General features: G+C 38.3%; 1 protein-coding gene, 1 long non-coding RNA gene and 1 other non-coding gene across 3 annotated transcripts in view; 2 read left to right on the forward strand and 1 right to left on the reverse strand.

Annotated features, from left to right (window-relative positions):
* The window catches only part of neo1a (neogenin 1a), a 212175-nt gene that overhangs the window by 67795 nt on the left and 128322 nt on the right, over positions 1 to 16058 (forward strand). The window contains exon 2 of the mRNA XM_067456682.1: positions 13317 to 13634. Within this exon, the coding sequence (XP_067312783.1) occupies positions 13317 to 13634 (318 nt within the window). The remainder of the gene's footprint in view (positions 1 to 13316; positions 13635 to 16058) is intronic.
* On the forward strand, positions 7320 to 7393 carry trnai-gau (transfer RNA isoleucine (anticodon GAU)). The gene has a single exon. It is a non-coding gene; the product is annotated as a tRNA-Ile (tRNA).
* On the reverse strand, positions 7535 to 8206 carry LOC137082794 (uncharacterized). The gene is made up of 2 exons (XR_010906410.1): positions 7993 to 8206; positions 7535 to 7895 (listed from the first exon to the last, which is right to left on the reverse strand). It is a non-coding gene; the product is annotated as an uncharacterized lncRNA (long non-coding RNA).

Raw genomic sequence — 16058 nt, forward strand, 5'->3', positions numbered from 1 at the left:
CTCCACTAATATTTGCACCCTTGGCCAATATAAGCAACAGTGCATTATTATCCTTCATTCGTTCATGTTATCCATCTTTCATTCAAAAATAATAATCACAAAATCCTAAGCTTTTATGGAAGTAAAACCCAGATGACATAAATGCTTGTTAGCCACAATTATTGACACCCCTTGTAAAATATCTCGGAAGTATATTCCAATTTATATTTAAGTTTTTTTTAGCACACCAGGATGACTAGGAACATTGTCCAGCCATGACATCATCTTAAATCTGAATAAATGAGCTTTCCACTGATGTTTGGTTTATTAGGACAGTATTTGGCAGAGATACAACTATTTGAAAATCTGGAATCTGAGGGTGCAAAAAAAGTCTTTATATTGGGAAAATCGCCTTTAAAGTTGTTCAAATGAAGTTCTTAGCAATGCATATTACTAATAATAATACATTTTTTGCTATATTTATGGTAGGGAATTTACAAAATATCTTCATGGAACATGATCTTTACTTATTATCTTAATGATTTTTAGCATAAAAGAAAAATTGATAATTTTGACCCATTGTTGGCTATTGCCACAAATATACCCGTGAGACTTATGACTGGTTTTGTGCTCCAAGGTCACATTTATGAGGAGAAACAAGGCCAAATTCCCTTAATCATCATCACAGTGAGTAAAATCAAAGAATATGGTTCTGATGTGCAGGTAAAGATTGTTGAGTTTCACAAAATTTGGCTGTAAGAAAATAGATAAAGCATCAGCTAAAGATGATCTGAATCTGCCTGAAAGAGGACGTGTGTCTATATCGTCCTAATATTCGGCGAGGAGGAGAGTTTGAGTGCACAAAGACTCTAAGAATCACAGATGGAGAATCGCAGAGATTAGTTAAGTCTTGGGCTCTGAAAGCCTAAACATTTTGTTTATCAGACACGTACATCATCACATGATATTTGGGAGGCTTTCAAGAAAAATCCTCGCTCATCAAAAAACAAACAAAAAAGCAACGTATTGTCCTGCATATCCATACACGGGTGGAACTTCATACGGACCTGGTTCTGTGGTCAGATAAAACTAAAATAAGAGCTTTGTGGAAGCAAACCCACCAGATGGCCTTGGTACAAACGGATAAAAAGCACCCCACGTCCGTGGTTAAATATACAGCTGGATCTTTAATGTTGTGGGTTATTTTTTTGCTGGAGGTCCTGGACATCTTGTTCTGATACATGGTATCATGGATTCTAGCAAATACCAAAAGATAAAAAAATCAACCTGACGGCCTCTGCTAGAACTCTTATAAACGGGCCGTGGTTGGATCTCCCATCAGGACAACAATCCAAAACATCAAAATCAACACACAAATGTCACTGAGCACAAAATGAAGCTTCTGCCGTGACCGTCCCAGTTCCCTGACCTGAACCCTATAGAGAATATAATTGTGAACAATAATTGTGGCCAACATGCATTTGTTTCATAATGCGAGTTTCCCCCCACTTTCAATACTTTTACATTAATGAGAGGTTATCATTGTGTGCATTTTTTTGTTTGAATGAAAGATCAAAAGGATAAACAATGCAAATATTTATTTTCACTGCTGCCTTTGCTCATATTTACCAAGGGTGCATATATTAGTGGAGGGTACTCTATCTTTATCTTTAATGTTAGCTTTCCAGACCTGAGATCTCTATTAAAAATGATCTATAGTCGCAGTTATACTCGGTGATTATGAAGAGCTCTCTATATCTATCTTACTCATCTGTCCCTAACCGTCTGACAGACACTTTATAGAGGCGAAAGTCTTAGACTAAGGCACAAGACAAACCTTTTTTTCTTCCATATCTGCCTGACTTCAGACATTTCTACTGACTGGAGCTGGAGCTCTGAAGTGCTCTTTGGATGTGGAATAAAATGGATTTCACAGGACATGGGACCGGGGTAACGGCTCATACTTATCAAACAGACAACCTCATTTTCTCTTGGTTTCCTGCTCTGTGGACTGCAGAACACATTTTGAAGTCCAATTCTTCTCAGTGAAAAGTAGAATAGATTAGACTGTCTGTAAAGATCACTCTATTTAGTCACTAACAAAAACATGTGATGGTACAACTATGGACAAAATTTGTATCATTTAGTACATGTGCTTTACTTGGCATATCCAAACGTTGTTTTTGGATAGAAATCCATCCATTTAACATATTTCCTATTATCATTCGTGATGTGAAATGTGTATTTATTGTGCCATATACTGGGCTTGACAAGTTCAAACTCACTGAGGTGGTTAGCGGGTAACCATTTTAGAAATATCCCTGCAGGGGTGGTCAAGGTTGTTCTTTCTTTTTGTTCATTATTCATCATTAATATGACCCTATTCCTGTGGAAATCCAATATTATTCTGACTGCTTAGTATTTAAAATGATTCACAGCCGAAAAGTCCTTGTATCTAATCTGAATTTCAAGTGACTCTAAAGAGATTGTGTAATTGGTCTTTGCTGCACTGTGTTTTGAGGCCATTAAATGAGAAATACGCTGCTGACTTTAAATCTTGTGCATAAATATTTGCAAACTGAATAAGACTCATTACAAGTGCCATTGATATTTGCATGTTTGTGCAAATTCCTATTCTTAGAGATTTACTAATGTAGACATTGTTGGGCGATACAGATATGTAATTTAGGGCTGATATTCAATAGCATAAATTTGATCACTTTAAGTGAAATAATTTGCTTTAGTAAAATTAAAACAATGTACAGATGAAAGAACATATCTTATTAATACCCTTGAAGGGAAAGAAAATTTGGAATTGTCCAAATTTGGGGGACTCGGGCTTAACCTGGGCTACTCGGATGCACAATTTTTGGTATTATTTTTTAATACTAATAATTGTGCACCCGAGTAGCCCAGGCAATTTATTAAAATTCAACCTTACATTCATCCAAATTCCATTTAAGGCAACTACAAATCGATACCAGACTGGTTTATTAGCATAAATTTGTTTACTTTAAGTGAAATAATGTTCTTTAGTGAAATTAAAACAATGTACAGATGAAAGAAAGTCATATCTCAATAATACCCTTGAATTGAAAGAAAATGTGGAATTATCCTAATTAAATAATAATAATAATAATAATAATAATAATAATATTTGTGCATCCTTAGACCTGTTAGCCACTAAGTAGCCCTGGCAATTTATTAAAATTCAATATATTTAATTTATGGCTGATATTCAATAGCATAAATTTGATCCCTTTAAGTGAAATAATGTGCTTTAGTGAAATTAAAACAATGTACAGATAAAAGAGAAAAAATCGTATTAATACCCTTGAAGGGAAAGAAAATTTGAAATTGTCCAAATTTAGGCTATTTGGGCTAAACCTGGGCTACTCGGATGCACAATTATTAGTATTATTTTTTAATAATATTTATGCATCCTTAGACCTGTTAGCCACTAAATAGCCCAGGCAATTTATTAAAATGCAACCTTACATTCATCCAAATTCCATTTTAAAATAAAAATCATAATTTGTATATTCATATAGCCGGAGTTAGCAGCACAAATCATTTTTCTCTGGATTGTTTGTAGTAGTTGTTGTTTGTAAGTAGTTGTTTTGTCCCTGATATGGCTCATAGATTTGTGGCAGAGCTTTAAAAGGGTAATGAACTATGAAAATGGCTGAAAAGTGAAGAACATGAGTGCGGTGTCAGTCTCCGCTCTACTGTGGGACTCTGGGATGCGATGTCTGAGCCGCAGCAGATGGTCATGGGTTGCAGCTCATGGTGAAGTGGTGGCTGGAGGAGCCGTATTGCACACCGCCTCTGTGCGGGATCCAAACAGCCGCTTACATGCTAATGATTAAGTATGCCGATCTTCTGATGCTCCCTTCTCACCGGTGGAATACAGGCCTCTCCATCTGTGACATCTCCCTTCATTAGCGTGCCGTCACCTACACTCAAAAAAAAAGGATTCAGGCCCTTCATAGATAAGAAACGTTTAAATGTACTTTACCTAATTAAATTAAGTTGTGTCGAAATGTGTTCAACCAGCCTATTATATTTAAAACTCAAGTTTATTTAATTAGTTTGTGTTAAAACTAAATGAAATATTTGTGCTGACATAACTAACTGGGCAGTGGATCTGTAGTTCCCAGCATGCTTTGCAAGGGACTGCGCTAGGAGAGAAAATTTATGGAATAAAGTGTTATTTTATGTGTTTTTCAGTAAAGGGAAAGATGTTATTAGTTATTTTATGTTCAGTTTTGTTGGACATTGAGGAGTTTCTGTAATTTTGTGGTTACCATTATGCAGGTGTGCGTGTGTGTGTGTGTTCAGGCTGTGGGCACTCATATTCACATTCATTGGATATTTTTATTTTTAGTTTGTCCAATGAGTTAACTTTGCATTTTTATTTTTAAAAATATGTTTGTTGTTATTTTTTTTTTTAAAGGCAAATTAAATTGATAACAGTGTTCACACATTATAAAGTTTTATAAATTGAACATAACATAATTAAGTAAACGGCACATATAAATATTATTGAACAGTGACAAATTCAAATGGTTTGTATTTACTCAAAGTACTCGTGCCAGTTTTACTTGAATATTTATGAGTGTACTGCTGTTATTAATAATAAGCAGAGCCACACTGAATTCTGCGGAATGGTTTTAAATGTGTTCAAAAGATCTAAAAATATTGGAAATGAAAGCATTACAAATAAAATATTAAATATTCACTTCTTAACTTGTATTTAAGGTTTACAATACAAATACTAATAGAATGATACTGTTTATTTTTTATTTTTTTAAAGCTCTCTCTTATTGTAGGCTCCTTCACTAGAAGATAGAGAAAATATTGATTTATCAATACTATTGTTGACAATTCCTTAAATAAACAATTTCCTATCATTCAACTATAGAGCAAAATAAATAAATACCTACTGAAGTAAATAAATGAACACATTTTATTAGCTATAAATAGGTACTTTTTGTAGACAAGTGAAATTTCCTTAAAGCTACACTGTGTGATATTTTCCCCCATCTAGCGGTGAAAAGGTATATGACCATCCAGTGAATAATAGTTTTTTATTCTGATTTCGTTTTAACTCCTACGGTTATAGTACTTGCGTTGTTTGCTCTGGGCCCGTTCGACATTCTTTAGCACCGTTTGAATGAGTTCCTGTGCCTTTTCTAGGACAGGGTAGGCTGGACTGTTTGGATCAGGGGGTCTCATGACAGCCCTTTCTAGAGGTCCTTTCAATTTGCGACCAAGCATGACTTCGGCTGGGGTGAATCCCGTGCTTTCTTGCCATGCCGTGTTGATAGCAAACCGGAATTCGGCTAGCCACCTGTCCCACTGACGATGATGGTCCTGCACATATGATGAAATCATAGTCTTGAGGGTTCGGTTAACTCGTTCAGTCAAATTGGTTTGCGGATGAATGAATGAATGAATGAATGAGGCATTTATATAGCGCTTTTCAAATGTACTACTGTACACCCAAAGCGCTTCACACTCATGTCAGGGGTCTCTCCTCAAACACCACCAGTGTGCAGCATCCACTTGGATGATGCGACGGCAGCCACAGTACAACGGCGCCAGTGCGCTCACCACACACCAGCGATAGGTGGAGAGGAGAGAGGGTGATAGAGCCAATTCAGTGAATGGGGATTATTAGGAGGCCATGATTGGTAAGGGCCAATCAAGGGAATTTGGCCAGGACACCGGGGTTACACCCCTACTCTTTTACGAGAAGTGCCATGGGATTTTTAATGACCACAGAGAGTCAGGACCTCGGTTTAACGTCTCATCCGAAGGACGGTGCTCTTTGACAGTATAGTGTCCCCATCACTATACTGGGGTGTTAGGACCCACACAGACCACAGGGTGAGCGCCCCCTGCTGGCCTCACTAACACCTCTACCAGCAGCAACCTGGTTTTCCCAGTTGGTCTCCCATCCAGGTACTGACCAGGCTCAGCCCTTCTTAGCTTCAGTGGGAAACCAGTCTTGGGCTACAGGGTGATATGGCTGATATATGTATTGCTGGATGAGCAGCAGTTGTAAGTTTCTGAATGACATTCCATTGTTTGCAGATTAAACTGAGGAGGTGTGAAGTAAATTGGGTTCCCCGATCAGACACCAAATACCTAGGAGTGCCCCATCTGGTAAAGACTTCTTCAACAAGAATACGAGAAATTTGAGGAGCTTTGGCTACTCGCAACGGAAACAATTCCACCCACTTTGAGCAGTAATCAACTACTACTAGAAGATGCTCATTCTGTTTTGCACTTCTGGGGAACGGTCCCATAAGGTCAATCCCCAACATATGCCCAGGTTCCACTATCGGCGTAGATTGCATATGGCCAGCTAGCTTTGAGACAGTTGGTTTATACTTTTGACATACCTGGCATTCTTTGCAATGCTTCCATACATCAGAACGTATCATTGGCCAATAGCATATGTCTACTAACCTCAACAAGGTCTTTAGTCTGCCAAGATGTCCACTCAATGGACTGTCGTGAGCATATTTCAGAAAGTCAGCTCTCAATGAGGCTGGAATGACCAGTTGCAATTTTTCTCCTTTCGGATCTTGAGATACGCTCCTGAAAAGAAATCCATTCTTCATGACATAATGTATTCGACTGGGATCAGAAACAGAGGTTGATTGAACTTTAGCAATAAGCTCTTGGATTTCAGTGTCTTCTTCTTGAGCTTTGGCAATGTCTGACCATTCTATGGGAAAAGCTGCAAAGGTAGTTGAAGAATCCTTGGGTTTTACCGTAGTAAGTATGTTAAGTGATGATGATTCAATGAAACTACGAGAAAGTGTGTCTGGAACAATGTTGCATTGGCCTTTCCTATACTTGACCGTAAATTCAAACTCCTGAAGACGGATACCCCAGCGTATCAGCCGAGATGAGGGTTTTGGATGGTTAAAAACCCAAGTAAGAGCAGCATGGTCGGTGATCACTTCAAATGGTCGACCCTCGAGATAAGGCCTCCATTTTTCTATTGCCCATACCACAGCACAGCACTCCTTTTCTGAAACGGAGTATGACTTCTCAGCTCCTCTCAAAAGACAAGAAGCATAAGCAACAACATGTTCCACTCCTGTAATTTCTTGGGTTAGAACAGCTCCGACTCCCAGGTCACTTGCATCCGTCTGGACTCTGAATGGTTTACTCAAGTCAGGGGCAATGAGTATTGGCGCACTTTGAGCAGTAATCAACTACTACTAGAAGATGCTCATTCTGTTTTGCACTTCTGGGGAACGGTCCCATAAGGTCAATCCCCAACATATGCCCAGGTTCCACTATCGGCGTAGATTGCATATGGCCGGTTAGCTCAGTTGGTTAGAGTGTGGTGCTGATAATGCCAAGGTCGCGGGTTCGATCCCCGTACGGGCCACCAATCTATAACCGTCCCAGTTACGTTGTGCTGGGCAAGCTACAAAAAATCAAAAGGGGGATTCGTCCTTTGTGCAATTAATGAAATGGTATTGTAGTGAAAAAGGACCTAACAACAAATAAGTTCAGGAACAAACAAGAGTTGTATAATATTTTCACCCTTATGTATTCACCCTCTTTCTTACAAGTCATACATAGGTACAATTCATGCTTTCATCATGGGTACATATATGTGCATGTGAATGGGGGGTCACAATATCCAACTCAGTCCTGTTCTCCTATCTGGGAGCATAAATAGTTCAGCAATTGAAGGAAACAGTCTTATCTGTCGGTGAGTAGTGGTACAGAAAGATGAGGTTGATTGTTGTCCTTCACTTGGATGTGTGGTTAATCACAATGTTTCATGGTAGCAGATGATGGTTTCACCAACACAAACAGTAGGTTTGTGAACATGTAGCTGCCCACAGTCAAAGGAGCAAAAAAGTGCCTCACAAACAAATCCTCTACAAAGAGAAAACATCAAATGCAATAACAATAAATTAAACTAAATTATTTCATTTTAACTTTAAAGCAATACAATACACATCAACCTTAACTTACGTTTGAGCTGGAAACCAACAGTTTCTCAAACAGGATTTGGAAAGAAAGGTTACAAACAACCATGAGGCAGCATCAAACAGACCCTAACATTTACTTCTATAGTTTCCTGTTATATACCCATATGCACACCAGCCAGAGAATGTTCCTATCTCCCCCTAGAGGCCCGGAAGAACATAACCATCAGTACTAGAAATCTTGTGACAGGCATTGACTGTTACAACGGTGGCCGATTTAGTCCAAGATTAACATGGCAATCCCCCTCTTCACATTCGACACGGTGCCATCGAGTGTTAAAACGCGAAAGACGAAGCTTGAATTTACGGGTATGTCCCTCTTTGGCTACTGTACTTTCAAGATGGAGGAGCAACATGGCGACCGGCATTCGAACCCCTCGCCCGAATGTATTTTCAATGGCATATTATAAACTTACGAGAATACTTTATTACTCGAAAGAAGTAAATATACATTAATAAGCACATATACTTTTGAAAGAACTAAGTGTTTTTAGCTAAGAATAAACCCAAAAAAGTTACACAGTGTAGCTTTAACTCCTCCATGGTCAATTTTATTTTAGACATTTTAAAATATCACTCTCCCACAAAAAAAAAGAAATTCACATCAATAAGCGCAGCCTACAGCCCTCACAATCACACAGACGATTGTGCATGCTTCTCAAATGACGGACACTACAATCTGCGTAATTCTGCACGCGCAGATTTCGTGTGGGCCTGATAATAAGTTTAATTTAATTTAATTTATGCAGCACCTTTCCCAAGCTCAAGGACGCTTCACAATAACAGTAAATAACAAGCAGTTTATACACAGACGGACAGTGGACATGTACCCAGTCCAAGTAATGAGTGATTCTGCAAATCGCACTACATTTACAATACAACATAAAAAACTAAGGTAACAAACATTAACTACAGACGGCATGGCGGGCAGAGTAGAGATTAAACAGATTATTGGTAGTGAGAAAATACTACGGTGGTAACATGCTATACGGATAGTTTTGGATGGTAATTGCATGCCACTTTGATTTCTTTCCGTTGTTGCACACCAGAAATCTTCTACAGTTCACATCAGTGCTGAAACCATCAACAGTGAGACATGTTGTTCCTGAAATTATATAAATGTTTAAATTAAACTTCTCACTCAAGTGTTTATGATGATAATATAAACTGAAGCACTACACCTAGTGAAACTACTGGTCTCAGACATTTAGACAGCACTGTACACCACAGTTTATTGGTGGTGTCTGTTATAAACACTATGAATTCTTTGCTGAAAGCTATATAACAGTTACCTCTGGACTACGGAGTGTTTGTGTCTAGAAAGTGCATCTATCTTACAGAAATTAATCCAATCCAGATGTGTTTATGCTGGAACCACCGTAGCCTCACATCAGTCTTAAGGAAACTATTCGAGGAAAGCTTAACATTTGCCAGAATACAATTATCTAGTATAGCAGGAGAACGGTTCAGCCAACGAAAGCAGATGTTGTAAAGCTCTCGGTGGCGTTTCTATAGAAGTCCAAATGCGAGTCAGCACATAGACATAAGTGCTTTGGTTCCAGGAGGCCTTTCTCAGTGGGCAGAGGGTTGACCACAATTACTACCCACAGACCCTGAAACTGACCAACACCCCCAAACTCCAACACAGGACCGTGTGCTGTAGAAAATATGCTTTCACTTTGTGAATGGGACATAGAATAGGCCCAAGAATCCCCAGGACTAAAGTGGGCTATAGTTACTGCCAAATGTTGGTGCAATTAAACAAGATGTTATTATTTAAGTAGTTAGATAAAAACTTCAACAGTTCAGCTAAATTCATGTTCTTAGGACGAATTTCAAACAGCATTTTTGCGGCCTAAAAGCACTGCGGGAAGGGCACTTTGCACGAAAGTGAGCAACTTAACTCTTTAGTGAGCAACTTAACTCTTAACTCACAGTTTAAGATATTTTATATTTAGTCTGAGAGCGTATGCAAGTGTATGCACACTATTCTGTCCATGTCCAGAAAGGGAATAAAAACATCATCACAGTAGTCCATATGAGACATCAGTGGGTTAATTAGAATCTCTTGAAGCATCGGAAATACATTTTGGTCCAAAAATAACAAAAACTACGACTTTATTCAGCATTGTCTTCTCTTCCGCGTTCGTTTTCAATCCTCAAATAAAGATTCAAATGGTTATGAATCAGCGTATTAATTCATGATTCGGAATCATTGATTGATTCACTGATTCATGTCCGTTTGAATCTTTATTTAAGGATTGAAAACAAACACGGAAGAGAAGACAATGCTGAATAGAGTCGTAGTTTTTGTTATTTTTGGACCAAAATGTATTTTGGATGCTTCAAGAGACTCTAATTAACCCACTGATGTCTCATATGGACTACTTTGATGATGTTTTTATTCCCTTTCTGGACATGGACAGTATAGTGTGCATACACTTGCATACGCTCTTGGACTAAATATAAAATATCTTAAACTGTGTCTGAAGATGAACGGAGGTCTTACGGGTGTGGAACGACATTAGGGGGAGGAGTTAATGAAAGATATTTCATTTTTGGGTGAACTAACCCTTTAAAGGTGCATTATGTAGTATTTTTGAAAAAATCCAAAAAACACTAGCTACCCTCGGTTTTATTCTTCAGAAGCGCTTTTCTCTTAGCAGTGTGAACATGTCACAGCAGCGCCAAGCGAACGCACAGAGGAACGTCATAACATCATTTTAAACACACTTAAATGTATCTAATATGATAAACAGAGCTGCTTTACCTGACTGGAAAAAGTGGAAGTGTGAGCACCCGGCGACTGTGTCCCATCCCGTCATAATAAAAGTCCTGGTACTCGTGTGTTTGTGTAACAATCGCTCCAGCGGCCGTGTTCAGCTCCACAACACTCAGTCCTGCTCTGCTTCACACTACAGTAACGTTAATAACCGCATGTATGAACATGATTTCTGCCCGAGTCCTATTTTCCACCGGCTGTGAGGTGAAGACCACATGTCCCAAGATACTGCGCTCAAACTTGGCGTGATCAAACTACGCCTTTGTTTAGAATAGGCGCCCTCCAATGGACGGTAAGTTGCATAGTGCACCTTTAAGGGCTTTTGCACTGGGTAGTTATATGATCTATAGCCACCAGGGCGGTTCCTGCGAAGTAAATGTTCATCTATGGTAATTTTCCTGGTTGCATTCGCACTGCCAGCAGGAGCTTTGAAGGGACGTAAGCCATGCTAGTTATTGTGATTTTTATTTTGACGATGAATGATCTTGCTTGGTTGGTCCCCTTGGAATTCTCCTTAGTGTAACGGTTGAGAAGTCCATCTATCACTGATTTCCATGTTTATAGAGATAGTTCTTGGAGTTAATATTTAGGCTATAAACTGTGTGTGTGCTTGGTAGTTCCTATTGTGCTGGGTTAGACATACTCTGAAGTAGGAAAGCCCGTAATGAGACAATTTCCCTGCGCCTTCCAAAGCCTCCACTTCAAGGCCTTGAGGATAGCAAATGCTCACTTCCATTGAAACCATTCCATTGACTTTACCATATGCTAATGGCCCTCTTGTGGAACTGCTGAGAATGCAACTTAGTTGCTCTAAGAACTGTTTTGAGACATTTTGAAATGCGTCAAGAGTGCCTACACACTAGGCTCTACTTCAGGGTTGCCAACCATGTTCCTGGAGGACTACCTTCCAGCAGACTTCAGTTCCAACACATCTGCCTATAATTTTCAAGTAGCCGAGTTTTCAAATCTAGCTGGAAAGTTTTGGAAATAAGAAGTGGATTTGAACGGTACAACTGGACCCACCTCTCTAAAGTTCTCCTTGGGCAATGGATGTATATCTCAAAGTAAACTGTAGTTACTCATAAAACTCTCAACCTTTGGTTGTAGTTTTGGAGCGTTACTTTCCCAGTGGAATTTAGCAGGATTTCCCTGACTTCCCTGAAAGTGCCCTGACATCAGTGTGTATATTCACATTCCCACGCAAGTTGTAGAATATAAAGTAAATTCTTTATCAAATACAGTGCATCGACTGACAGCAGAGGCGGACAGTATTGAAGTATTTCAAGTATATGTACTTTATATGGAAAATATATAAAGTATATGTTCTTCTTTGGAATTTTTTTACTTCACAACATTCCAAAACATAATATTGTACTTTTTTCTGCAATGCATTTCATATTGAATATCATGTAATACTTAATTACATTAAAAATGTAGTGCTGTATAATTTTACTCAAGTAAAAGTAATTCAAAGTTTTACTAGAATAAGTTTTACAAGTCAGAAAGTACTACATTTTTTATGTAATTAAGTATTAAAGGTAAGAAAACAACAACTTTTATTTATGAAATGTAGTGCAGTAAAAAGTATGACATTATATATTATGCTTTGTAATGTAGTGAAGTAAAAGTTTTCCAAAGAAAAACACTGATAAAGTATATACTTAAAAATGTACTTGAGTAGAAAGTAAAAATACTCCACTCCTGTCGGCCTCTGTCTGGCAGTATGTGATTCAAACACAGCTTCAGTAAGAGGGGATGTAGGGCGCCCCCATTAACAGTGATCCCAGACATTAACCCTCCAGTTAAAATGGCAGAATGATGACTTTTGGGTCTTGTGCTTGCCCAAGTCATGCCAGCTCTTTGTAGACTTGCCATAAACCAGCCTGAACTGCTTCCAGCTATATTTAGCATTCAACTCATCACTTGGTGCAGTATTTAAAAAAGCCTTAAAATGCTCATTATTCGTTTCCCATCCAAGAAGTAAAGATGATTTAAGTTGTTTATCCACAAAAAGTCCTGATGACTCTCGGGGGCAAGATTTGAATAATTTATGAGGACAAATGCAAAGAAATTGTGCTTAGTTTGTGCTTAGTTCCAACCCCCATTTTCTTTTCGAGTGAGCAACATAAGATATTCAAATGTCGCTTGATGTCCAAGGGCTCTGTTGTTAATTTCCGTTTATAATTAAAATGATTTATAATGGATTCGCTCATTGCTATCCTCTTTACCTCATCCTTTCTGGACACTAGTAATAAAGTTTTGACATTTGAATGGATGTGTTTGGCTCTCAAATGCAAGAGTAAAAGAAACTGAGAGGAACAAATGTTGAAATATATTACAATTTTGGAATAAAGCGCTACGGCCCATGTTCATCCACGCAAATGTAATTTTATTAAGCAGTGATGCAAATACCTTCTGTTATTAAATTCCTAACCTCGTCTAAACCCAAGGTTCAAACTCATTTCAGTTCATCATATTGTGTGATGATGAGAAATCCAGTGCTGATTTTTCTCCCTTTTCCTCCGTAGGATCAGCGGTGAGGAACTTCAGCCCATTCCAGTTCTCCACGGAGCCGTCAGATACGCTGGCGGTTCGAGGAGCGCCGGCGCTGCTCAACTGCTCAGTCCACAGCGAGTCTCTTGCCAAGATCGAATGGAAGAAAGACGGCTCTTTCCTCAGCCTGGCCTCAGATGATCGCAGGCAGATCCTGGCCGATGGTTCTCTGCTCATCAGCTCAGTGGTGCACTCGAAACACAATAAACCCGACGAAGGGGTTTACCAGTGCGTGGCCACTATAGACAACCTGGGCACTATCGTTAGCCGTACAGCGAGACTCAATGTAGCAGGTAAGACATGTGGTTTAATACACAGCATTTACGAAGACCCTTTGGGTCGAAATGTCCTTTTTAAATACATTTTTGGGAGCAGTGATACCAGTGTGCAGATTTTGGTTTACTTTGAATTATGCTCTATTGAATCTAGCACCTGCAAAGGTGTTACTGGATGTGCGCACAATTTTTCCTTGATACACAACATTCTCACAAACTGCCTAATATATGCACCATAAATGACCTGTGTTGGGCAATGGTTCTCAACTGGTTTTGCCTTAAGACCAATATTTTGGTTGTGAATTAAACTGGTAAAAAAAACTGGTGGTGGTCGAGGAGATTCCCTCCTTTCTTTATGTAAAGCGCTTTGAGTGCCTAAAAAAGCGCTATATAAATGTAATGAATTATTATTATTATTATTAAGTATTATTGTAATAAATGCAAGGACAGAATGACAGCGAAAGAGTCTTCCCTGTCCTCATCCTTCAGCGTTATTGCCTGCGGTGGAGTTCAATAAGTCAGTCAGGGCGTCCGCTGATGCAGCACCGATGTTGTAAATGTCTGAGAGCAGGTACGTTTGGCAGCACCGCGGCTTTGAGTTGAAATGAAAGTGACCTTGTTTCATTTGCAGGAGGCAAGCTGCAGGGATTATGAGGTGTTTGAGTTGGGTCTTACCCTGAAATTCAATTTGCTGTTGGAAGGGGGAAAAGGAATGCAATTAAGTTACATCAAGCCCTTACAGTCTTGCAGAGTTGACTGTGTAACCTCACTGAAATCTCTCTGAAGGAGTTCTCTGAGAAATCAGAGACCAATGCTTATTTGAAGTAGTTTTTCCCACGTGGAAGTCTGTTTTGAGTGAACAAACTCATTATTTCTCCAAAAGCTGGCATGGAGGGCGAGCAGGAGATTTTCATTGGGCTTTTTAGTGAGGTATTCTCAGCTGCGCAACAGATTGGACTAAAGCGTGTGGTTTACTGACAGTCTGCACTGCTTAAATGGTGTTTCAACAGAAATCCCACGACTGCTTTTTGGGATTTTCCCATAGAGAAAAACTTCTTTAAAATAGCAAATGTTTCTCCTAGAGAGCAATGGGAGTTTTCCTTGAAAAGACAATAGTAATCTTGCATATGTCTCACCTAAAGAAAGGGTATTCAAACTTTTTAGGCCAAGGATCTTTTTGATGTGTAGATACATTAAGATCATTTCAATACATACTTTTTGAAACTTGCATTGCATAGTGATTAAACAGTAATGTATAGAGTAATATACTTGTATGTCATTTTTTTATTTAATTATCTTTTATGTAGGAGGGCCAGTGGACCATTCAGCTGATTAGAGTCTTAACTTTAGCTTTGGCTGAATGAATGCATTTTAGCAAAAAAAAGTTCACATTTAAACAATTACACTCTAAAAAACACTGGGTTAAAAACAACCCAATGGCTGGGTAAATATAGAACAGAACAGGTTAATTGTACTCTGTAATTTTACAAACTGGATTGTTTATTTAACCCAACATAATGGGTTGATTCGTTTAACTATAATACTAACTTAATTTTTTACTTCATACATGACTGAATGTCTATAGATGACCTTAAATCCTCTTAACCTTTTTAAAATACTTCACACAGCCACTGGCTTGCATGATAATTCCTTTATTTTCAATCATATTTAAGAGGGTAGCATATTTTATTTAGTTTTTAATACATATTGCCAACATTTAAACTGGTTTAACAAATATTACTAGCAAAAATTAAACATTTAGAAGTAATTGAAGTGTGATTGAGCAGTCTCTGTTGTCCCGTTTCCACCGTAACATGTTCAGCTGACTAACTTTAGATGCCCTGTGTTTCACTCGCAGCCGAAATATGCGGTAACTCACTGACTCCACAACCTGTTCATAATCAATAAGTAGATGAGAACATATTTTAACATCCTAAACATTTATTTTTCTTTATTGCTTTGAATAAAACATTTTATGCTAGGCATCAGGCGTTTCCATTACACAGAAAGACAGATGCTATATGTTGCTTTGCTTAAAATAAATTATATACAGCGCATTGACAAATTTATAGATTAAATAAAATGTACAATAACCTGTATTTTGCTGAAGACATGCACCATGCAGCTGCACTGCTCTTTCCTGAAGAGGTCACATAAAGCTTGTGAGAAATAATCAACACCTGGGTTGTTACATTTGACCCAGGATCTGAGTAACACAAAAAATAACCAAAATACAAAAAAAATTACCCGAAAGGCTCAACCCAGAATTTGGGTAATAAAAATAACCCAAGATTTTTTAGAGTGTAGTGAATGGTCAATTAATTCAAGATAAAGTTATCTGAGCTATGCTGTCTACATTCGTTGTATAACTCTTTACTCTTACTTTGTTTAAACTTAGAGCAAATTAAATAATTAGATATTTCACCAAGCACCTGAACCTTG

Source organism: Pseudorasbora parva, chromosome 1 (genome assembly GCF_024679245.1).
Source record: "Pseudorasbora parva isolate DD20220531a chromosome 1, ASM2467924v1, whole genome shotgun sequence".
Taxonomy (NCBI): Eukaryota; Metazoa; Chordata; class Actinopteri; order Cypriniformes; family Gobionidae; genus Pseudorasbora; species Pseudorasbora parva.